Source organism: Belonocnema kinseyi, chromosome 6 (assembly GCF_010883055.1).
Source record: "Belonocnema kinseyi isolate 2016_QV_RU_SX_M_011 chromosome 6, B_treatae_v1, whole genome shotgun sequence".
NCBI lineage: Eukaryota > Metazoa > Arthropoda > Insecta > Hymenoptera > Cynipidae > Belonocnema > Belonocnema kinseyi.
In genome coordinates this window covers 65237327-65262213 of record NC_046662.1, presented here as the reverse complement: position 1 = coordinate 65262213, position 24887 = coordinate 65237327, and the positions used below count along the sequence as shown (strand labels likewise).

At 25.3% G+C, this 24887-nt stretch overlaps 1 protein-coding gene across 3 annotated transcripts in view; it reads right to left on the bottom strand.

Annotated features, from left to right (window-relative positions):
* The window catches only part of LOC117174155 (cAMP-dependent protein kinase type I regulatory subunit), a 55665-nt gene that overhangs the window by 20737 nt on the left and 10041 nt on the right, over positions 1-24887 (bottom strand). The window contains exon 1 of one of the 3 annotated variants that reach the window (XM_033362973.1): positions 20742-21168. The exons of 1 other annotated variant lie outside the window; for it this stretch is intronic. In XM_033362973.1, the coding sequence (XP_033218864.1) occupies positions 20742-20750 (9 nt within the window). In that variant the 5' untranslated portion in view covers positions 20751-21168. Of the gene's footprint in view, positions 1-3471; positions 3583-20741; positions 21169-24887 lie in introns of those variants that run through there. One more of the 3 variants, XM_033362972.1, reaches the window with a different exon arrangement.

Here is a 24887-nt window from a genome sequence, read left to right as displayed (position 1 = left end):
ATAAAATATACGAAACTGCAAAATTCTGGACACAATAAAATTATTGAATTGGAACAATTTAAAAAATTATTTTTAATACATATTTTTGAATAAAAAATACAATTATTGTTTAAATTTATAATAACAATAATTGAAAATATACTTCTTAATGCAAAAGAACAATTAAAAATAACAAGATATTTATTATAAGAGAAATAATTTTTAAAAACTACAATGCATTTAAAAAAAAATTGCATAGAGTATTTGTCTCAATCAATGTTGATTTAAATTTAAAAAATTATTTAAAAAATACATTGATTATAAAAAATGTATTTGATCAAATATTTCATTATTTTATTTTTAATAAATAAATAATATATATTAAAAACACATTTTTTATTGTTTAATTCGGGGATTTCCTAGTGTCGGATATTTTATAATTCAGCAATTTTCTGTCAAGAATTTTATTATTGGAAGTTTTTTAAATTCGGAAATATATTGTTAACCGCCGAAAATTTTATGATTTGGTAATTTTCAAATTTGGAATTTTTATATTCCGGCAAATATGATAGTTTCGGAAATTTTCTATATGAATATTTTCTTTTTTGGAATTTTTACAGTGTCGCAAATTTTCTTTTTCGGAATTTTTCAGTGATGCACAAATTTAATCTACTAAAATCTTTAAAAATGATAAAAAGGTTCTAAATTTGTACAAATTATAGTGTGTTTGCAAAATGTTATAAGAACCTAATTATTTTCCAGTATTAAAAAATCATTTAGAGCTACGTTCTCTTTTAACAAGAAATAAAATTACTTATTTGGAATTTTTTATTTACAAAATTGATGGTGGAGAAATTCATAATCTTTTTTAATAGATAAACAAATTGAACACAGTCACTAAAAGTCATATTGACGCAGTTTCGTAGCCAATCAGGTTTATTAAGTGGCATCCTTTTTTGTGAAAGATTATCTTTCTAATACATTAACTTTTAATTTTTTACTTTTTTAATATATATTAAATAAACTTCCTCAATTTTCGAGAATGTGTTTTTGACTTTCAACAGGATTTTAATTAGTGTTGTGGTGTACCGAGTGAAAATTTCCTCGACCATAATAATATTCAAAATTCGATCTGTTCCAAAAAAATTAATCAGGATTAAGTAGGATTAGTTAGAAATAGATCGAATTTCATATATTATTATTTTCGGGAAAATTTGTTGAAATTATATAAACTATCATCGATAATTTGTGAGAACCTGTTAAAAATGTCAGGATGTTTTAATTAATAAAACTAAATTTTGGGTTCGACAGAAAGGCTTTCCTTCTTAGTTAAAATTATTGCTTTTCATTCTTATTATAAAAAATAAATACAAAATTAGGTAAGGTAACCTCTTTTAAGGACAGAAATTTATACATGTATATCTGTTTTTAATTGCAGGTATTATGTTTGATAATACCTTCTAGTTTTCCTATAAATAATCTCTGACGAGGGGGTCTAAACTGGCCCTGAAACATGTTGGTTCACTAGTAGTATAAAAAAGACGGGGAAAATAAAAAAGTGAGAGGTTGGTTTTGGTTGTTTTTTTGTCTAAAAAAAATTTTTTTTCGTTATTTTTGTCTCCAATGAGCCAACAAGTGAGGTAGTTTGAAAGTCTCGTTTTTAATTGTGAATCTTTTTCATGCTCATTTTGCATGAAATTATTCATAAAAAAAAATAGATTTCTATTCGATCTTAAATTAAAAAAAAAATAGTTGAATTTTGAACCAAAAAATATTTTCTACCCAATGAGATGATTTTTCAACACAAAAAGAATTTTCCAAAGACCAACAAAAAATTTCAACCAAATAGTTACATTAACAACCAAACAGATAAAGATTTCAATAAAAGAGAGGACTTTTCAAAAAAAAAAGTTAAAAAATTAAACATAAAGTAAAATTTTCAAGGCAAAAAGATGAATTTTTTTAAAGACAGTTGAATTTTTAACAAAAAAGTTCATTTTCAACAAAGAAAGATAAATTTTTAACCAAAAAGGATGAATTTTCTATAATTTTCGACTAAAAATGACGACTTTAATAAAATAGTTAAATTTACAATAATGATTAGATTTTTAACAAAATAGGTCAGTTTCTCACCAAATAGTTGAATTTTAAGCCTACAAAGTTGCATTTTCAAACAAACGGTCGAATTTTCGAATAAAGAAGATTGAAATTCAATCAAATATTTGAATTTTTAGGACAAAACGACACATTTTGTAAATGACAGTTGAATTTTCATCCAAAAAATTTATTTTCAACTAAGAAAGATTACTTTTCTACCATGAAAGTTGAACTTTCAACAAACAAGAATAATTTTCTACTCAAAAAGACGATTTTTTAACAAAATGTATGATCTTTTTTACTAAATAATTAAATCTTCAACCAAGAAGTTGAATTTTCAACAATTAAGATTGATTCTTTAACCAAAAAACGACTGTTTAGCAAAATATATGAATTTTGTACTAAAAAGTTAAATTCTCAATTAAAAAGTTAAATTTTCAACAAACAAGATTAATTTTTCTACCCAAAAAAAAGGACTTTTCAATTAAATACATGAATTTTGTACCAAATAGTTTAATTTCCAATTTACCCGATATTCAAGATAAAGTTTTAACCGAATATGGAATAGCTACATTCTAAAAAAAATAAATGAATTTTCGACCAAGAAGATTAAAGTTCTAACAAAAAAGTCGAATTTCGAACAAAATACATAAATTTTCAACAAAGTTATTTACTTTTTAAGCAAAAAAGACGATATATCTGCAAAAAATTTAAATTTTCAAAACAAAAATATTATTTTTCAACCTAAAAGTTTAATTTTCTAACCATTTTTTTTTACCAAAAAGAATAAATTTTCAATCAAGCAGATTAAATTTTTACCAAGAAAGACGAATTTTCAATAAAAAAGTTGAACATTCAACTGAAAAAGATAAATTTTTAACCAAATATCGTTGAATTTTTTACCGAAAAAGATAAATTGGTAACCACGAATGTGATAGTTTAATTGTCATTTAATAAAATTTACATTCAACCAAACATGATACGAATTTTAGAAACAATAATAATTAAATTTTTAATCAAGCGAGATGTATTCCGAACCAAAAATATAATAAGTCTTTTCAAGAAGAAAAAAACTTGTATCCAAAAATATAGTTGGATTTTTTTATTGGGTTTAAGTTCTAAATGTTATCGAAGTTAGAAACTGAATTTCCACTTACACCCCCCCCCCCCCCCCCCCCTCCCTGCAACCAATATGAGTTTTTAGCCCCCCCTCGCCCCTATTACACCACTGAAGCTACCTGATTTCCCTCAAAATTCCCATGTCACTCACTATCTTAATACTGCGCACAATATGTGAGAAATCAGGAAAAAAACAATAGTCCGAAACAAAACGATACGAATGAAGTGACGAGATTTGAGAAGTAATTAATCGACACTTTTTTTAATTGATCGTACTCTGTGTTCTCCAACCATTCTTCAGGTCGCCGCAGAAGAATATACACGAGGGACCGTCTCACGGAGCGACTCACGGAGTATTGCTTCATTATAAGGGATGTTTCTCGCGCAGATTCCCTGCTTCTGACGTCATCTTTATACTCATACATATATATTCAATACAGATGTGTGTAACTGTATATATAATGTAATATATATAGTACTATTGGATAGCCGGTAGCCTTATATAAAAAAATTTGAGTGCGAAGTTTCTCTGGATCAAGTCGAGGGTTGTGCTCCACTTTCCTCTATCTTTTTATTATCTCTGGCGCTCGATTTCACCCTCTTAAAAAACTTTTCTTTCTCAGATAAAACTGAGTCTTTTCATTGCTTTTTGAAACTTGTAAGCGCAATTGAGACGATTTTAAATTCCAGAATAAGAGGTACACTTATATTTATATCATTCTCATTTGCATACATTTTTGGAAATTTAAACTTATTAGACAATTTTGATTTTGAAATGTTGAAAATTTTTGAAAAATTCTGGTTTACACTACAGTGATCAGACGTTCTGATTTTTTGTCATACATATGTCTTGATTTTTCATGACTGCATATGAATATTCGCGATTTTTAGTGTGTGGTCTGTTCCATTCAATTTGGAATTTTACTAATATTTAAAAATAAATTAAAACATCGAACTTCTTTTTAAAAATTTGAAGATTGTACTCAATTATTTAAGTAAAAATGATAACCTCGAAAAAGTTATTTGTATCATTTATAATTATAAACTCACCCTCTAAAATTAACATACAATTTTACTACTTTCTTAAAAATTCAATAATTTTGTTAGAAACAAAAGGAAATATTTTCGGTTTAGTCTTTTTGGTTTGAAAATTCATCTATTTAGTCGAATTTTAATTTTGGCTGTAAATGCAACTGCTTGGATGAAAAATGATCTTTTTTATCAAGAATTTTCAACTAAATTGTTAAAAATTCGTCCCCTTTGGTTGAATACAACTGTTTTTTATTTTTGAAAATTCAACTACTTGAAAGTGGAACTATTTTGTTAAAAAAATAATTTTGTTTTCTTTGATAATTGATCATTTTAATCCAAAAACCTTTTTTGTTGTTGTAAATTTGATTACTTTGTTGTAAATTCGTTTTTAGTTAGTTGAAAATTAATTTTATAACTAAAAATTTACATATTCCATTTTTGGTTGAAAATTTATCTTTTGTAGTTCTAGATTCATGTACTTTGTTGAAAATTAATTAATTTGATTAAAAATTTAACTGTATTTTGTTGAAAATTCGTTTTTGTGATTACAAATTATTAATTTTTTCACTAAAAATATAACTATTCAATTTTTGAGAATTTATCTTCCTTGGTAGAAAATTCGTCTTTTGATAGAAAATTAATCTTTATGGTTGAGAATTTATCCTTTTGGTCGAAAATTTAACTATTTGGTACACGATCTTTTTTATATAAAAATTCATTATTCTTATTGTAAAACATTAATCTTCCTGCTGAAAAATTCATCTTCTTTTGAAAATTAAACTATTTTGTTGCAATTTTTTTTTGTTTTGTTAAAAATTAAATTTTTTACTGAAAATTTATCTTCTTCAGTTGAAAATTCAACTGATTGGTTGAAAATGCATAGGTTTTGATGAAAATTCGTCTTTTGTAGTAGAATATTAATCTTCTTATTAAAAAATGAATCTATTCGGTTGAAAATTCATTTTTTTTGGTTTAAAATTTAACTAATTAATTGAATTTTTGTATGGCCACGAATCAATTGTTTAAACTGAAAATATAACTATTGAATTTTCGGTTGACAATGTATTTTTTATTTAAAAATATTTGTATTTAATTTAAAATTCATTTTTTGGTAGTAAATTAATCTTCTTGGTTGAAAATGATTTCTTTTTGTTAAAGATTTCTTTTTAGTTGAAAATTCATTTCTTTGGTTAAAAGTTTAACTAATTCGTTGAATTTTTTTATAGTTAAAAATTAATTTTTTCAACTGAAAATATAACTATTCAATTTTTGGTTGAAAACGTTTTTTTTATCTGAAAAATAATTCACCTTTTTTTGGTAGAAAATTAATCTTTTAGGTTGAAAATTATTTTTTTTTAAAGACTCCACTTTAGTTGAAAATTCATGCCGAGTGGAGAGCTTTACATGATGACTTTGTAAAGATTTTCGCCTGGGGTAACTGCTAGAGAAATTGATCAGCGACCTGGGCCGAACCAGTTTTTTTGGGAAGAACGTGTTATTTAAATAAACAACACGGGAATTCTAGATTCATCTAAAAATCTAAATACCCCCCCCCCCACCTATTTCGCCTCGTGCAATTTTTTCCCTTCCTCACCGAGTGCGTAATGCTTACCCCAAAAAGAATATGGGTTAATGGTATAATAATAATGATAAATTAAATTGTATTCAGGGCGGAGAAAATTAGAAGTTGAAGGGAGGAGAAATTCGACAATGTCCTCATTTTCTGATCAAGCCATCTGGTCGGTCACCCTACTCTTAATACCTAGACAAATTAGGAACGATTTAAGGAAGATAGGGCGTCCGCTGAATCGGGAAACCAGGAAATACCTAGGAATTTTTTGAGACCGGGGAAAACGGAAAATGAACATTGACTTTCTTTTTATCGAAATTTTATAAATACTTAGATGAAAAATAATCCAATGTTCTTATTGAGTTGGAAGGGAGACTTTTTTGTACTTCATTTTTTTTTCTGAATTGGAAGAGGCCTTTTTTGTTATTTCTATCGAGTTGGAAGGGACTCGATTTTCGTTATTTTTTTCGGAACTGGAAAGACTATTCTTTTCTTTTTAAAATTTGTATTTCGAAAAGGCTAAAACAAAATGTAGTTTTGGAAGATTTATTGTAAAAATTAAGAGCCTTTTTAAGCACCTTAAATCGTTTCCAGAGAATTAATTTTTTAAAGATTCCTAGGAAAATTGAACCTGATTGTTTATTTAATGAAATTAATTTAGAGAGAATATAAAAAAAGACTTTAAAATTATAAAATTCAACTAATTTGAAAGATTTTGAAGCATTATTTATTTTGCAGGTCTTATTAAAACTTGTAGAGTTTTAGGAATAATAAAATTTTAAAATATATGCAGAAAATTTGAAAATTGTTTAAAAATAATTAAATATTTCAAAACATTTCAAAAAATGAAAAGAGAATGTACCTTTTTTAAGATTTTAAAGCTTTTTATGGATTTTGAAAGGTTTGAAAATAATAAAAAGCTTTTATTACGAATTCTGGGAAAATTTTAAGTGATCTAAAAAAAATTAGGTACAAATAACAATGGAAAAATTATTAATTTGCAACGAATTAAAATAAAAATCATTTTGAAAATAAAATTTACAAATAAAAATAAAGTAATTTCATTTTCATTTCAACTTTTAATGTTTTGTTTGAAAAATCTATTTAATTTTGAAGACATTTATTTAAAGTAGAAGACTGGCCCTTTAATGTAGGTAAAAATATTTCTCTTTGACAACAATTTCTTTTCATTTTCGATTAACTTTCGAAATACAGTTAATAATTTAAAGAATTTGAAATTAGTTTCTGTAAGAAATTATAATCATATAAAACTCAAAAAAGTTTCAATTAAATTTTGTTGCTTTATAATACTAAACTATCTTCTTTAAGTACTCAGGGTGATGGGTTTTGAGCATGCGTTATCGTAAGTGGTAAACGTCATTTCTAGTAGGATTGAAATTAACCCAGAAACCAGAGAGGGTGTTTTGTAAAAAACAAGATCTCTAATTGGTTCAGATAGCGAACCCGTTTCTTTTTCCTTGATTATTATCCAATCAGGTTTTCCAATCTAATTGGAAACAAGTGCTTTTAACAATTTTCTCAATTTTTCCAATTAAAATTTAAAATGTAAGTACAGAAAGCATACTCAGCAAGACATTTTGTTACAAAAATTAAAATTAGTTGATTTTATCTTCGTGGAAAAAATTTGTTCACCTTTTTATAAATATAATTTTTAGATGCTTCGAACTCAATTGCGAATACAGGAGACACGGAATCGAAATTAATTAGCTTTCTCAAGTATAAAAATTTAAAAATTTAATGCATTTTATTTCGAACTTTTTCAAATTCAAAATGCTTCATTTTGCAATTCTGTCATTTTTTATAATACCTCAGCTGGAGTTCCAGCGTTAAAAATTAAAAATCAATCAATGTATTAAATTAAACAATTGGCATATACCAACGTAAAAATTGAGCTGTATCATGAAATTCCCGAAAAATAAAAATACATTTTTACATTTACATTTTTTAAAATAAATGTTATTGATTTATTTATTAAAAATAGAATAATCAAATATTTTTATAAATATTTCTATAACAAAAATATTTTTAATGTTTAAAGTTTCTAAAATACAAATTTTCTTAGAAATTTTAAACATTAAAAATAATTTTTGTAACAAAAATTATTTGATTATATTTTTAATAAATGAATCATATTTAAATGATTTTTGGTTTTAATTGTTAAAATTCGGGGCTATTATAACTCGGGAATTTACTAGTTCAGATATTTTGTAATTCGGCAATTTTCTGTCGGGAACTTTGTTATTTGGTAATTTTATAATTCGGTAATATTATAAACTGTTCTGGAATTTTATTATTCGGAATTTTTATAATTCGAGAATTTTATTACTTGGTACTTTTCCGATTCAGGAATTTTATTTTTCGGAAAGTTTATTATTCGGGAATTTTCCAAATCGGGAATTTTTCAATTTGTGAATTTCATTGATTGGAAATTTTATATTTCGGGAATATCATAATACGGGAATTCTCAAATTAGGAAATTATATAATTCAGAAATTTCATTATTAGGGAATTTTCCAATTCGGAAACTTTATTATTCGGAAATTTTATTATTCAGGAATTTTATTATTCGGAAATCTTATTATTCGAGAATTTTATTATTCGGGAGTTTCATAATTAGGTAATTTTATTACTCGAGAATTCCCAATTAAGAAAATTTTATAATTCGGGAATTTTCCAGTTCGGAAATTTTATAATTCTGCAAATACTGCAAATAAAAAAAATTCAGCAGATCGGGGAAAACCCGGGATATTTCCGGGAATTTTTCTGCTTGATTAAAACGGCAACCCTGATTATGTTTGATGAAAAAATTATCTTCGATGAGAAAACTATGTTTGATGAAAGCTAAAAAATCGATGTTTTTCAATAAATTTTATTTTTTAATTTTCTCAAGTCAGGGCAAAGAGGACATTTGATCGATATTGAAACGACGCCAAACGTCGACGCTTTTCTTACCATAAAAGAACAAGGAAACCAGAGTTCAGAATAAGAATTACGAGTAGCTTATGTATTTCAACTGTCTAAAAAGAAATTTAAGGCATTTGCGTGTTCACGTATGCAAAATTGTACTCTACGTTCATCCCACTGTTATAAATAAACAACCTTGACAAACACAAATTCTCCAAATTGCTTCAAAGTAAAACTCGAAATAAACTACGAATATTAACTCGGGAATGGTTACTCTGCAAATTGTGGAATTTCAGACTACAACTAATTGCGCAATTAATTTTCCACGTCCCGCTTGCTATAGCTCTAACGAGTACTAACGTTATGCAGATTATTAATCCTAAACTGAAGGTGAAGGTCGAAATTCCCTTAGCAGCAATTTATAATTATTTTTGTAAGATCAAATACAAACAGTGAGTTTACACATTAGAATTAAAAGGGTGGCCGAAAAAATTCATTTTCATAATTTTCTTGAAAAAAGTGAAAGTCACATACTTAATTTTAATTTAAGATCGAAAAGAAATCTACTTTTTTATGAATAGCTTTATGCAAAAAGATTTAAATTTAAAAAAGAGACTTCGAAATCCATTTTACATGAATAATTTTATGCAAAATGAGAATGAAAAAGATTCACAATTAAAATCCAGATTTCCAAACTACCTTACTTTTCGGTACTAAATAACCAATGAAAAATAAATAGAAGAATTCAAAGGAATTTAAAAGAATTCGTTAAAATTCATCAAGATTCCAGTAAAATTTTCACGAATTTAGGGTAAATTTATAAGATTTCAAACCAGTTAAAGTTAAATTAAACAGAATTAACATGAATGGGAAACTTTCTTTAAAATCCCAGTGACTTCAGTAAAATTCAGGGTAAACGTTTTAATCAAAGAAAAAAATTCTCGGTCATTTCCTCGTTTTTCTCAAGGTTCGCAAACATTTTTTTTACTTAATGAAATTGAAAAGTTCGAACTTTAAAGCTGAAAATGTTTCCATTTTTGGTAATAAAAACTGAGATGCAAATCATTTTAAATAAAATAAGAACTTCTTAAATTAGAAGTTAAATTATCTTTATTTAAAAAAGCTTAAAAATTCTTAAAAAGCTTCAAAATTTTATGTTAAAATTTTTAAAAATCTACATATTGTTTTAAATTTTTTCATTTTTACATTATTTTTTTCACAACTTCTACACAGTTTTCAAATTATTTGATTTTTTTCTATATTTATTTTTAAATCCTGCAAAATTAAAAACATTCCAGACGCATTTTTGACAATTTTGAAAATCTTTTTAAATATTCTCTGAAAATTGTTTTTTGGAAATATAAAAAATAATTTTCAATTTTCCTAGGAATCTTAAGACAATCTTTTTTTTTTATTCGTGTGAAGGGTTTAACTATTCTCACAAAGCTTCTAATTTTTTATTCCTTTCAATACTTCGAAATATTTCTTCAACTTATTCGAATTTATTCTAGGAATAAAAGGTGTTCAATATTTATTTATACATCAAAATTCAACAATTTTACTTACAAATTATAAGTTTTCAAATAGAACTAATAAAATTATAACGTTCAAAGTTTTTTTTTAGTTTTAATTATTTGTTTTCTTATTACTGATTTTAATTTAAATAAACAGTAAAACATTTTTCTAACTATGAAGCATTGATATTTTGTTTAATTAAAAATTTTCAAACTTTCGAATAAAACAATATCTGAAATTTAATAAATTTGAGTATAATAATTAATTAATAATAATTAATAAAATAATCAAAGTAAATAAAAAAAATTATGAATATATTATTTTAAAGTTATTTTAGAACTGGAAATAATGTATAATGTTTCATTCGGGTGATCATTTTTTTTAACTACTAAGACTTTCCTATTGAAATGGTTTAATTCTCATCGTTAAATTCTAAAAATTCTTAAAATATTTCCGGTTCATATAATTCCCGGATTTCCGGTCCAGCGCCCACCCTAAGAATTGCAGTGAGCTTAGAGGAATTGCAGGGAAATGAGAAGAATTTGATCAAATTTTTTGTGAATATAAAAGGGAAGGTGAATTGAAAACAATTAAAAAATATGAAGGAATTCATTCAATTCAATTAGTTTGAAATAATTTGAGAAAAATCTAAAGGAATTCAAATTAATTTAACGAGTTGCCTAAGAGTTCAAGGTGAACTAAAAAAAGAATTAAACAAAAACATTTTAAAATTAATGAAAATCCACTAAATTGAGTAGATTTAAGTCCATTTAGAAGTATTAAAGTGAATTAAAAAAATGTAAGAGTCCAAAAAATTTGAAATAATTCAGGTTGAATTACAAATGAATTCAAATGAATTGCAACAATTATTTGAAACCCTACGGAATACCTTACTTCTTGTAAATATATTTTCTGAAATCCAATAATACATTATAAATTCCCGTAAAATTGTATGAAATCTGATATTTTTTGAAATCCTGGAAAATTTTTTAAAATACCTGAAGGATTTTTAAATTCATTAAAATCATTAAAGTCCTAGTAAATCTGATAAAATACCTTGGAAGGTTACAAATATTTTAAACCACAAGAAATTTGGTTTAAACCCTGAACATCCTTGGAAATCCCTTAAAATTTTTAAAATGCCTTGAAATTTTTTTAAATGCCACAAAATATTCTAAATCTTTTCAAATTCGCTCAAATGATTGAAATCAATAGAAAAATTCCTTGGAATCTTTTGAAATTCCTTTACAAAAATGAATGTTTTTAAATCCTGTGAAATCCCTCACTTCTTATCAATAAATTCTTTGAAATCCATTAAAATGTTTCAAAATCCCTTCAAATTAGTAAAATCTGTTTAAAATTATGGGAATCTTTTAAAATGCCATAAAATATTTCAAAGTGTGTAAAATATTTTGAAAGTTTTAAAGCACTTGGAACTTCCTGAGATTTTTAAAAAATACCCTAAAACCTTTTCAACTCTTTGAAATTCCTTCAACCTGTTGAAATTAATTGAAATTTACACGGAATTCTTTTAAATATCCTAAAATCTTAAAAAAAAATTAAGAACATAAAATTCTTTGAAATCCCTCAATTCTGGTTAATAAATTTTCTTATAATCCATTAAAATGTTTTAAAATCCCATGAAATTACATGAAATCTTATATTTTTTAAATCTCATTAAATCATTAAAGTCTTCAGAAATTTGATAAAAAATTTTCAAATATTTAAAAACCTAATGGGTCTTGAAAAATCGATCTATATCTTTCGATATTCCAAAAAAAAACTTTTAATCTCTTAAAAATGCCTTGAAAGGTTTTAAAATACTCTAAAATCTTAAAAATTCTTCGAAATCCCTTCAAACGATTTAAATCTGTTTAAATTTTTGGAATATTTTTTAATCCCCTAAAATATTTAAATTCATGTAAAATCTTTTGAACTTTTCGAAAAAAATTGAAAATTCCTTGGAAGTTTAAAAAATTGCGCGGTATTTCTAAAAATATGATTAAATCTTCTATAATTCTTAAAAACTTGAAAATCTTGAAATCCTTCAATTTTTGTTAACGAATTATTTAAAATATTTCTAAATATTTTTAAATCCTGTAAAATTCACACGAAATCTGATTACATTTCCTGAAATCCTGGAAAATTTATTAAAATACCTTGATAGCTCGGAAATATAATCATCACAGAATAATTTAAAATACATATATTAAAATGATCCCTAACAAAATTCCCTTACTCAATTGTCCCTGATTTCCAGGGTTTCCCTGACCCGCAGCCATCCCGATATTAACTTTCAAGTTAAAAAAAATAGAATTAATTGTTTTCTGGCTAAACTGATGAGATGGTTGCAGACTCTAAAAGTTTAAAAGTTAGAGAGATATAAACAAATAAGTTACAGTCGATCACAAGTGAGAATAACTTGTCATTCAAAAAGCCAATTTCCGCAGTAATTTCCGCTCAATAATAAGCTATGTATGCAGTACTAGAAGTTAAATTATAGCTTTGGTGATCAGATGAAGCACAGGCGAAGTGCAATTAATCAAACAATTTACAATCTCAGTCGATTAGATTTTATTTCTATTAATAGAATTCTCTCCTGCAAAAAAAAAAGTCTTATTTTTTATTAAACTATTTTGACGTAAATAATTATTATTAACTAAAAAAATCAATCGCGCGCTACGCGCGTGTTTAGTTTCTTCTATTTAAAAAAAATTTCATACTGGTTTAAAATGATAAATAAATTATTATAAAATTGCATATTAAGGACTGATTCGTAGACTACATAATGAAATTTGTTATGCTTTTTCATACCATCCTAAATAATTCCCTGGCTAATCCCAAAAAATTAATTTCAATTGTTTTCTCCTTCAAACAAAATATTTTTTGAAATAAAATTGAATTCAAGCTACGGGATTGTTTCTAAAAATTCTCTTCATATTGAGGTTCTTCAACTATATATTGTTTCAGTAATATATTTTGTTAATAATTTACTTTACAAAATACTTATTGAAAATTAATTGCACGCCAAACGTTTTTATTGAATTTAATTGAAGTATTCAAAACTTAACTACAAATTCAATCATTCAAAGCGAAACTTTTCAAAGTTCTAAGCTTCTAAAATTAAAATTAAATATTAACACATAAAAAATGTTTAAATAATAAATTGAAGCTAATAATGTTATAACTGATTACTAAATGAAAGCTTTGTTAAATTTTAATAAGATTAATTTTAAGGGCTAGAAATTTAAGCAATATTTAAGAATAAAGCATTCAAAATTTAAAAAATTTCAAAGTAGTAGCCTCGAAAATCAAATAAATTGAAAAAAAGGAAAATGTCATGTTTATTAATATGATCATATCACGCATGATATAATGCAATTTTAAAAAGTTCGATTTAAATTTTTTTTTAAATCTTAGTTTCAATTGATAAATTTTCCAAATATTAAAGCATTAATTTAAAACGCATAATTCTAAACCCTTTTACTTTAAAAACTTGTCATTATAAGAGTACATTTTCAATTTAAAAATGTTTAAATGCAGCTTTGAAGTCTTGAGCAATTAAAAAATTAAAAATCTTTTAGTTCAATATTTTTAAATAAAAAACTTTTTCAGTGAATCCACTGAATATATAAGTTAATAAATTATTTTTTAAACTGAACAATAAAAGCCTGATTTAAACTTTATAAATTATTTTCAATTTTATAATAACTTCAAATTAATAAATGATCTTCAAATATTGTTTCAGATTAAAAGATTCCACTTTTGACCCATTCAAATCGGAATTTTTTAGTAAAAAAAAAGATCAATTTTTCAATATTTAGAAATATTTTAATGCTCATTTAAAATAAGCAATTACAAATATTGACTTTTCATGTATAAAGTGTATGCATAACAATGGAAACCTAATTAATATGAAACCACTCTAAACAAAGTTCAATTTTTAATATTTCAATGTCTAAAAATGTCAAAATTTACATTTTTGCAGTTTAAAGGCATTTGATTTAGAAAAAAATGGCCAGCAATGTTATCTTCGATTAAAACGGAATAACAATTGAAAAATTATTACTTTGAATCGACTTGAAATCAAAATAATTAAACATATAATTTGAAAAGTTATCAGTTTGAAAAATGTCTAATCGGTCAGTTTTAATATTTCTAACTTAAATTTGTTTACAATAATATAATTTGGAACATTTACAAATTTAGTGATTCATTATATTGTTGATTTATATTTTTTAACCACAAATCTGAGAAATGTTCCATTTTTAAAGATTAAAATTTGTTATTTTTAAATTTAACGGCATTTGATTTCAAATTGCTCAATTGAAAAGTATTATTCTATTTGTGTAAATTATTGCGCATTTGAAATAAAAACAAATTACAAATTGTGTAAGCTTCAATTTTAAATGTTTAAACTTCAAATGAATTCCACTTTGCCTGCTTTAATTTATTATTAACTAATATTGATTTAATTTACTATTTCTAAATTACGTTTTCTTATCGGGACTAATTCCACACCTGTTAAGCCTAATAACTATAATAATCCATCAGTGACATCGATCCTCGGCCAATAGAGCAAGTGTGGTAATCAGTTTTAATTACTGGGTTGTACATTGAATTCAACAAGTTTGTTTCTAAGAAATATTGTCAATATTTTTTTAAGTTATTTGTATTTCACAAAAAAAAAGGAAAATCACACTTTAAATATTAAATAAGTGTAATAAACAATTGTTAAAGAAATTTTTATTTGATTTTGTTCGAAAAACATTAGATTCAAAGCCTAATTTTATTATTCAATCGGATTTTGTTTACGAACCAGATCTTTTTTATAGATAGGTAAGCAAATTTGTCACGTGTCAATAAACGTTGTGACGTAGACGGAAATAATAAAGGTCGATAATGGAAAATAAGGCATCTTCGAGGAAAACGAAGCAATCTCAAATTATTTATGAGCCATATAGTCCATATATTTAGAAATAATTTGATTATTCCTCAAAATATGTCTGAAATAAAATATTTTTGTAATAAAGAATAATTTAAAGTTTGAAGCAAAAATCTAAGATGAACGAAAATAACATTTAAAATTCACAAATGGAAAAATATATATTTTTTGTTTGAAAAATTACAATTTCTAAGTCTTCAAAGTAGAAAACATATTTCTGATATTTTTATTTTCTGATTCTGATTTTATTTTTAAAAATGTAATTCATCTAGTAAAGTTTAGTCAAGTATGATAAAATGTAATAATATCTGCACGAGCATTTTTTTTAACTTTTACAAACATAAGATCTATTTCCCAAATAGTGCAAATAGATTTTCTAGCAATAAATATACGAGCAACATTTATACTTTAACCAAATATTTTCGCATCGTATTTAGTAGAAACCAGTTTATATTCAATTTTGTTATAAATATACGTACAGTCTCTTAATTCACAAAATATCCACGTGACATGAAAAAATGGACTCATTTTTGTGGAATGTATAAAATGAAATACATAAGAACTGTGTTTATTCAAAAAAGATCACGTGAGGTCATTTGTGAAACAACCGTCAAAAATAGTTTTCTCTCAGTTTTCATGCCAGAATTCAAAGGCCAGTCAACCCTTTGATATCAAAATATAATTATAATTTTAAAAAACGTTGAATTCAAAGCTAAATTATAATTTCAAAACTATTTTAATTTATTGAAAAGGATGGAAAAGAATTTTAATTTGCAAGTTTCTTTTTAACGATTTGACAATTGATTTGTTGCTTCGTAAATTAAAAAAAAAATCTTATGAGTTTGCCGTCGCTTCAATCTCAACAAAGAATATTAAAAAGAATCCGAATTTAAACCTTGATTTAATAAACTGAGGTGTTCAAAATTAGAGGGAATATAAATTTGAAATATGATTTTTATTAATTTCAAACGATTTTTAAACATCTCAAGAGATTTTTAAACATTTTACTCCGTATCATAATTCTTATAAAAAATGCCATAAGTCACAATTATATTCATTTTAAAAATCCTCTATTTTAAATCCTGTACCAAGTAAAATTATAATTGCTAACGGAAACTCCCTGTACTAAAGTAAGAATTAAAATTCTTGGCGAAATTTCCTGTCCTAAAGTCAAAATTATAATTCTTTACGAGAATTCCCGGTGCCATCTTTAAAAATTTTATTTCTGTATCGAAATTCCCTGTCCTAAATAATTCAAAATTTTAATTTTTTACTAAAATTCTCTGTCCCAAAGTAAGAATTATAAATATTCAAGGAAATTCCCTGTTCCAAATTATCTTTCTTTAACTTCATTCAAAAATTAAAATTTTAACAAATTACAAATTAACAATGTATTCAGCCTTTAATTAACTACTTCAATTTTTTAGCTTAAACATGAATTTTCAACGAATAATGCAATAATGATTAAAAAAAAATCCCCCAATAAGATTAATTTTTAACGAAACAGGTGAATTGTTAACGATAAAGATGAAATTTCAATTTAAATACATGAATTTTAAACCAAAAACGATGCACTTTTGACCAAATTCTTGAATGTTCAATAAAATTTGTAAATTAAAATATAATCGTCATGTAAAATCAACTTAAAAAAGGAAATAAATTCCTTGACTTTTGCAAGTTTTTTCAAATTCCCTGACTTTTCCCTGATTTCCAAGTTTTCCCTAATCTGCGGCCAAATGAGAATTATGATTTTTTTCTCACAAATCCCCTGTTCCATCTGAGAATTAGAGTAATAAAATATATGAAACCACTTTTAATTTGCATATCGTACATTCGAGAGAAAAATTCCCGTCACTGAATAAAATTCCCGGGTTTTGCACGATGAATAAAATTTCCCGTCCTTTCTCCGTTTTTTCTCGATTTTTCGAAAAAAATAAAAAAAGCTATACTTCTTTGGAATGTGATGTTTAACTCTTTGCTAGACAGATTTAAATCTATCCAAGGTCTTGGATAAAAATAATTCATCTCCTTGAAATATCGTCACCAATTTGTGTAACACTCGAAACCACTAAATCCTCAGAAATGCACTAAAGACACTTTCAAACAGACAGTTTAATTTTCAACCAAAAAGATTAATTTTCAACACCGAATTTTTTTTAAACAAGTAGTTGAATTTTCAACTAAGAAGCTTAATTTTCTGCAAAAAGACGATTTTTTAACAAATTACATAAATTCCCTACTAAATAGCTTAAACAATAGATTTAATGATAGTCCGAATATATAGTTGGATTTTGAAACCAAAAAAAAATTAGTTTTTAGTCAAAATGGTAGAAGTTAAATTTTTATTTGAAAAATTAATTTTCAATAAAAACAACGAATTTTCTAAAAAAAATGAATTTTGTATCGAAACGAATTTTAAACAAAAAATTAACATTTAAGAAACATGTTCAATTTTTAACCAAGAAATTGAATTTTGAAACTAAATAGATGAATTTAAAAAATGTAATAGTTTATATAAAAGAAGGCTTTAACTTAAAATTAAAAAAAAGCCAAACCGTTACATTTGTAACAAAAAATATTGATTTTCTATGAAAAAATACGAATTTTCAACAAAATACATCAATTTTCAACCAAAAAATTCAATTTTCTACGAAATTATTAATTTTTCGAGACGATAATAAGATTCTTCTACAAAACAGTTGAATTTTCAATGAAAAAATTAGTTGTTAACTAAGACAGATTAATTTGGAAACCAGACAATTGCACTTTTAACTGAAAATGGTGAAAATTTCTACAGAGAAAAATGAATTTTAAACCACAGATATGAATTAAAAAAAAAATTGGTTAGTCAAGAAAGAAAATTCCAATAAAAATGTTGAATTCCCAAACCAAAAAGATGAATTTTGAACAAACAGTTGAATTTTCAGCCGAGAAATATGACTAATAGAATTGCGGAATTGTCGACATTTTTTTTTATTTCGTAGCAAAAAATAGTTATATTTTCTTACTATATTATATTAATTCAGTTTGAATTTAAATGTGAAAACGAGCTGGTCAATCAAGAAAAAAATTTCAATCAAATTGTAGAATTTTTAAGCGAAAAGGATAATTAAATTTTCAACCAAAAAGACTAGTTTTCCACAAAATACTTATATAAGTTTTGAATCTATTAGTTAATTTTTCTAATTTATTTTGATCTTTTGAAATCCTTTAGAATATCCATTAGAATCTATTTAAATATTTGGAAAAAGTAAACATCTATTTAAAAAATGCATAAAGCATTCTAAACCCCTTAAATTAATATAATTTAAATTAAATTCTTTATTGACTTTCTTAAAAAAAAAAAGTTTAAATCCCTACAAATTTTTGAAATCCCGTGAAATCGTTGAAATCCTTCACTAAACATAACTTGAAATCTTTGGAAATCCTACAAATTTCTTTGACATTTTTTAAATCGCTTGAAATCATTTGGATTTCCTAAAAATTCCGAAATTCTCAAATTAGTTAAAATATTTGGAAAAGCCTTAAGATCCTTGAATGTCCCTCAAAATTGGTTGATATTCTTGGAATCCCTTAAAACCTCCTAATAAGTTCATACATTTTTTAAATTCCGTGAATTTTTTATGAAATCTGAAGTGTATTTCAACTTTCAACCAAGGAGTTAGATTTTCAAGCTAGGAAAATGATTTTCAACTAAACAGTTGCATTTTTATAACAAAAAAATTCATTTTCTACCACAAAAGACGAATTTTTGACAAAATTCATAAATTTTCAACTAAATAGTTGAATTATTTAAATGTTTGACCAAACCGGATTACTTTTCAAACAAAAAAGAGAAAATTTTGAACAAACAAGTTTAGGTTTTGAAGCCAAAAAAACGCATTTTTTCCAAACAGATGAATTTTCAATCAATAAGATTAAACGTCTATAAAAAAAATATAAATTTTCAACAAAAAATAGAATAGTTAAATGTTCAGATAAAAAAATTGTCATTTAAAAAAATATTATTTTCAACTAAAGAAATTAATTTTCAATCAAAAAGATGAATTATTAATAAAATACATTAATTTTTCACTGAAAATTCAAATTAATAGCCAAATTTTTAACAAAAGGAATGAGCTTTTAACCGAAAAAATTTATTTTCTACAAAAAATAATTTTTAACAAAATACATGAATTTTTAAACCCAATATTAAAAATTTCAACTAAAGAAATAAATTTTCAGCCAAAAAGGTGCATTAGTGACCAATAAGATTAATAATTTATCAGAAATGACACAGGTTCAACGAAATACAGAAATTTTCAACCAAATAGTTGAATTTTCAACTAATGAAAAAAAAATTTAACCCAACATGAAATAATTAAATTTTCAGTTAAAAATGACATTCGAAAAAAAAGTCAAGAAAATAGTTGAATTTTGAAGCAAAAAAGGTTTTTCAAGATTTTCGCTATTCGCGAATATCCACTGAAAACCCTTTTTTGCTTCAAAATTCAACTATTTTGTTGACATTTCTTTTGCGAATGTAACTTTTTAACTGAAAATTTAATAATTTCATGTTGAGTTAAACATTTTTTTTCATTAGTTGAAAATTCAACTATTTGGTTGAAAATTTCTGTATTTCGTTGAACCTGTGAATGTAAGATATACAGGATGATTCTATCAACAGCTGACTCGAATACCCTGTAAATTCCAGATTTTTCCGTTTTTCTTTTTAAGAGGTGTTCATCTTAAAAAATAACAATTTTTAGTAGATCTAGCAAAAATAAACTGTTTGTGGTAAGTTTTATAAAATAGGGAAAAATTGTTATACTCTATTTATTGTAAAAATACCATTTTGACTCTTATTTAACAATCAAGTTATGTGTACTCGTGTCAAATATAAATAAGTTGAAATACTGTTGTTCGCGTATGTCTCGATTAAATAAAATGTTACATTATAGATCTTGAATTTTTCTCAGTGTCATCATGTACATACATATCACATTTTTCTTACTATAGAATAAGAAAAATGTGATATTTATGATATTTATGTGAAAAATATGTCCAGAAAATGTGGTTAACGGAATGTTATAAAAATTCGAGTACAATTTTGTGTGATTTTAAAATGTTAAAAAAAATATTACAAATACGTTGTCGGATTATTGCATACGCGTTGAGCCATATTTTCCTAATGTGAAAAATAATCTGCTAATTTTAAAGAATTGTAAGTAAATGAAAAAAATGGTGTCATTCATATTGAATTTATTAAAATTTTCTCGCCATAATGAAGAAATTTCTGTTAATCATATCCAACGTTCCCAAATCGTATAAGATTTTCTGCAAAAAATCGATATCAAAATATTTGTTAAGTGAACCGAGTTTTTTTTCGAAAGAAAGGGCAATCAGAGCGCGCGTATCGAACACAATATTCTAGTCCTTGAAAAATGTTATGACACTATTTTGACACTATTCACACTATTTTTCATCTCTGGAGTGAGTCCGAGGCCAGTAACACAAAATAAAAAATAAATAAAAGCACCTCACAAAGAAGCTTTGAAAGCACACTTAAACCACTCGTACCTCGTCCATGGTATCGTCACTCTTCCAGGTGTATTTTTAATCGGCAGCTTATGATCTACGCCTTTTGGATTCGGTTCTGTTTAAGTCGCGGGACAAACACGGTCGGAAACGAGTCAGCGGTCCCGCTTATGGCAATGCGCTCGCGCGACATAAACTGTTCTTCTCTCTCGGGTACGTTCTCGTTTAGAACATTTTATAAGGTCTCGCCAAATCCGATTAATGGAAGAAGATCGCGCGCCAGTCAGGTCGGTAAAACCCAACTTTTCAAACAAAACCTATCCTCAAGAGCTTATAACGACGGCCGATGCCCACTGCTCACAAAGGATTCGGATCGATTCAAAGTGGTTCGCGGTTGTTTTAACTTTTAACGATTCAAGTTTTTCCCTCTCTTTTTTTTGTTTTTTGTTTTTGTCGCTGAGTTCTTCCACGATTTTGCTGGTGACAGAGACTCCGGATTTCATCGCTCTGATCGGTTAAGGTGCTCCACATTATATTTCGAGCATATTCTATGTTTAGAACGGTAGCCCATCGCGGTTGTTTGTATACCTACGATACCTACCACCTTGTAATAACGCATACGCGCGTATTCCACATAAATGGAACACTCCCAAACACAGGCAGACTTACACACATGCAGATGATTACCCTCGATTCAACGCTTCGGGACACTTTTCCGCCACGCGTGATGGATCGATCGTCACGAGAAGTGATCAAAGGGATAGCTTGATGGGTTAGGGCAAAGGAGGTTTGGTTAGGGTTTCTGGAAAAAGTCAATTCAGTAGTTCGAGATGGGGCCGTTCAAAAACTACGTTACGCTTTTTTGAACACTTTTTTATCCCTCCCCTTCTTCGTCACCGATCATCACACAAAGAGTGAAATCGTCAGGGTGACATCACCAATACAAACACCGAATCTTCCCCTTTCAAGTCCATTTTTTTTTCTTCGAATTCATTTGATAAAAGCCTACCATAAAAACCTAGTGTTGCAAGAGACGTCACAGTCCTAAATGGGAAATGGGGTGATTTATCATGAATATAGAGGGATAAATTCATTTTAATAAAATGAATGTATACACGGAGAAAAAATATTACTTGAATCGATGAAATGTAGTACTATATACGTAAAATAAAACATTTTTTTTCATCGAAGATAATTTTTCTTATTTCATGAATAAATATATTTTAAATTGAAAATTCGACTACTTCGTTCAAAGTAAAACTTATTTGTTAAAACAACATTTTTTGTTCTTAAAGATTCATCATTTTGGTTGACAATTCAACTGTTTTTTTGAAAATTTAATTATTTTGTAAAAACATATATTAATTTTAGTAGAGTAATGTTTTTTGAAAATAACAAATTTATTATTTTTTTAAATGACAAATTACTCAGATCTTCCCAATTCGGATACATATTTCAAGTACAAAATATTTTACAATTTCTGATCCAGATCATGAAAATGCCTTCACTTATTTTTAAAACTTTTTTGCAATTTATGTAGATACTTAATTAAATTTTTAGAAAATTCTTAACAATAAAGTTTAAAACCTGTTAAACTATTCCGAAATATCTGGAGACCTTATGAATAATATTTTTAATAAAAAAATCCAAGAGAATTTCAAAAAAATGAAATTATTATAAACTATTAAAACCTGGAATCCTTTAAATCCCGAAACTTTCTCAATATCATAATAGCGGTTCAGTAGTTCAATTTTAGGTTAAAAACACGGGATTACATTTATTATTAAAAATAAGATTTTAGTTAAAAAACAAGTATTGTAGTCATTTTTGCGTTCAAAATTTGTTTAGCTTACTTTTAACATCTGAACATTTAGGCTTAAAAAACTTAATACAACCCAATAATAAAATCAAAATACATATTTTTAGTTGAAAGTTCACTCTTTTTGGTTGAAAAGTCTACTATTATATTCGTAATTGAGAATTAATCTTTTCTGGTTGACAATTGTACAATTATTTATTTCAACTATTTTGTAGAAAAATTCATATTTTTTACTTGAAAATTCAACAATTTAGTGGAAACTTTTTTCTTTCTTGACAAATTTTTTTTATTTAAAAATTTGGTTACATTTTTTATCTCTCTTGACTGAAAAAATCGCTTTTGGTTTAAATTTCAACTATATTGTCGAAAATTTGTCTTTTTTTATGAATGCATCCATGTTTTATTTAAAATTAAATTATTTTTGGATTCAAATATTAATTACTACATTTTTCATTGAAAATTTATTTTTCATGCTAGAGAATTTTATCAATTGATTAAGAATGTAATTATTATCTTGACAAAAAGACAACAATTTTGTTTTAAAAAATTTGCTTTTGTTTGAGTTTTAACTATGTTTTTTTTTAAAAAGAAAATTGGTCTTTTCGACTTGAAACTAAATTTTTCTTGAAGATTCATCATTTTAGTTGAAAATTGGTCTTTTTGAGTTGAAAATTCAACTATTTTGGCAAAAACTGTTTTGTTAAAAATTAAATTTTTGGTTAAGAATTAATACTTTAGGATTAAAAATTCCACTTCTTCATCAAAAATTCGTGTTTTTGGTTGGAAAATTGTACTATTTGGTTGATAATTCAACTGTTTTATTGCAAATTTGATTATTTTGTTAAACTCACCTTTTAGGTTCGGCACCCAAAATGTTTTGTTGAACAATCGTTTTTTATCAAAAATTCTTAGTTAAGAATTCAACTTTTTGGTTCCAAATTCTACAATTTTGTTAAAAATGTGTCCCTTTTTCTTGAAAGTTAAACTATATGGTTGTAAATATAACTGTTTGCGAGTTCATTAATTTTTTTATTGAAAATTTGTCTATTTGGTTAAAAATTCAACTATTTTGTTAAATATTTACTTACTTGTTGATAATTCTACTATGTATTTGGTTAAGAATTCATCTATCTTCTAAAAAATTCTTCTTAGTCACTTTTGAAAATTTAAGTATTTTGTTTAAAAGTGCAACTGTTTGTGGTTGAAGTTTAATCTTTTTTGTTTCAAAATTAAACCGTTTGGTTGAAAATTCATGTTTGTAGGTTGAAAATTCAACTTTTTGGACCGAAAATTCGTCTTTATTGAGTAGAAAAGTTCTTGGTTGAAAATTCATCTTTCTTGGTGAAAATTTCAATTTTTTCCAGAAAATTCTTCTTTTTTGCTCGAATATTCAACTATTTGGTCAGCTTTTTAGGTTGAAAATTGAACTATTCGATTGAAAATTTAACCATTTCGTTGTAAATTCCTCTTCTTTGCTTGTGAATTCAACCGAATATTTGAACTTTCAAGCAAAAGGAACGAATTTTTATCAAAATAGTTAAATTTTTAATTAAATAGTTGAATCCAATCCAAAAAGATGAAAGTTCAACAAAATTTTTTTATTTTTGTCCAAAAAAAATTATTTTAACAAAATAGTGAAATTTTTTACAAAATAATTAAAATTTAAACAATACAGTTGAATTAAAAAAATTATTAGTTTAAATTTCCTTAAAAAAAAATTATTCTCCACGAAAAAAATTAATTTAAAAAAAAAATTAAATTTAACCAGAAAAAAATTCTCAATACAAAAATGCAATTGTTGAATTTTCAATCCAAAAGGAAGAATTTTTTATTTAAAAAATGACGAATGTTCAGCAACACAATTTAATTTTTGACGAAAAAATATTATTAAAAATTAAGAAATTAAAATTAATTAAAATTACGTCATACATATGTACAACTAAGTAGTAGAAGTTTGAAGCAAAAGGGAATAATTTTTAACAAAACAGTTGAATTTTCAACAACAGCATAGTCGATTTTACAACAAAATGGTTCCATTTTCAACTAAACAGATGAATTTTCAACTAAAAAATGATGAATCAAAACAAAAATGTTTAACAAAGAACTTTAACTTTCAACCAAATAGTTGAATATTCAATAAAAAAAGATAATTCTCAACAAAAAATATAATACATAGCTGATATTTCAACCAAAAAAGACAAATTTTTAGCAAAATACATGAATCCTTAAAAAAATAATTTTTAAGCAAACAATTGCATTTTTAATTAAAAAAAAAACATTTCTATGAGCAGAAATTACTTTTCAAAACAAATCCGCGAATTTTAAAGTAAAGAGTTTAACAAAACAAATATATTTATGGCAATAGAAAA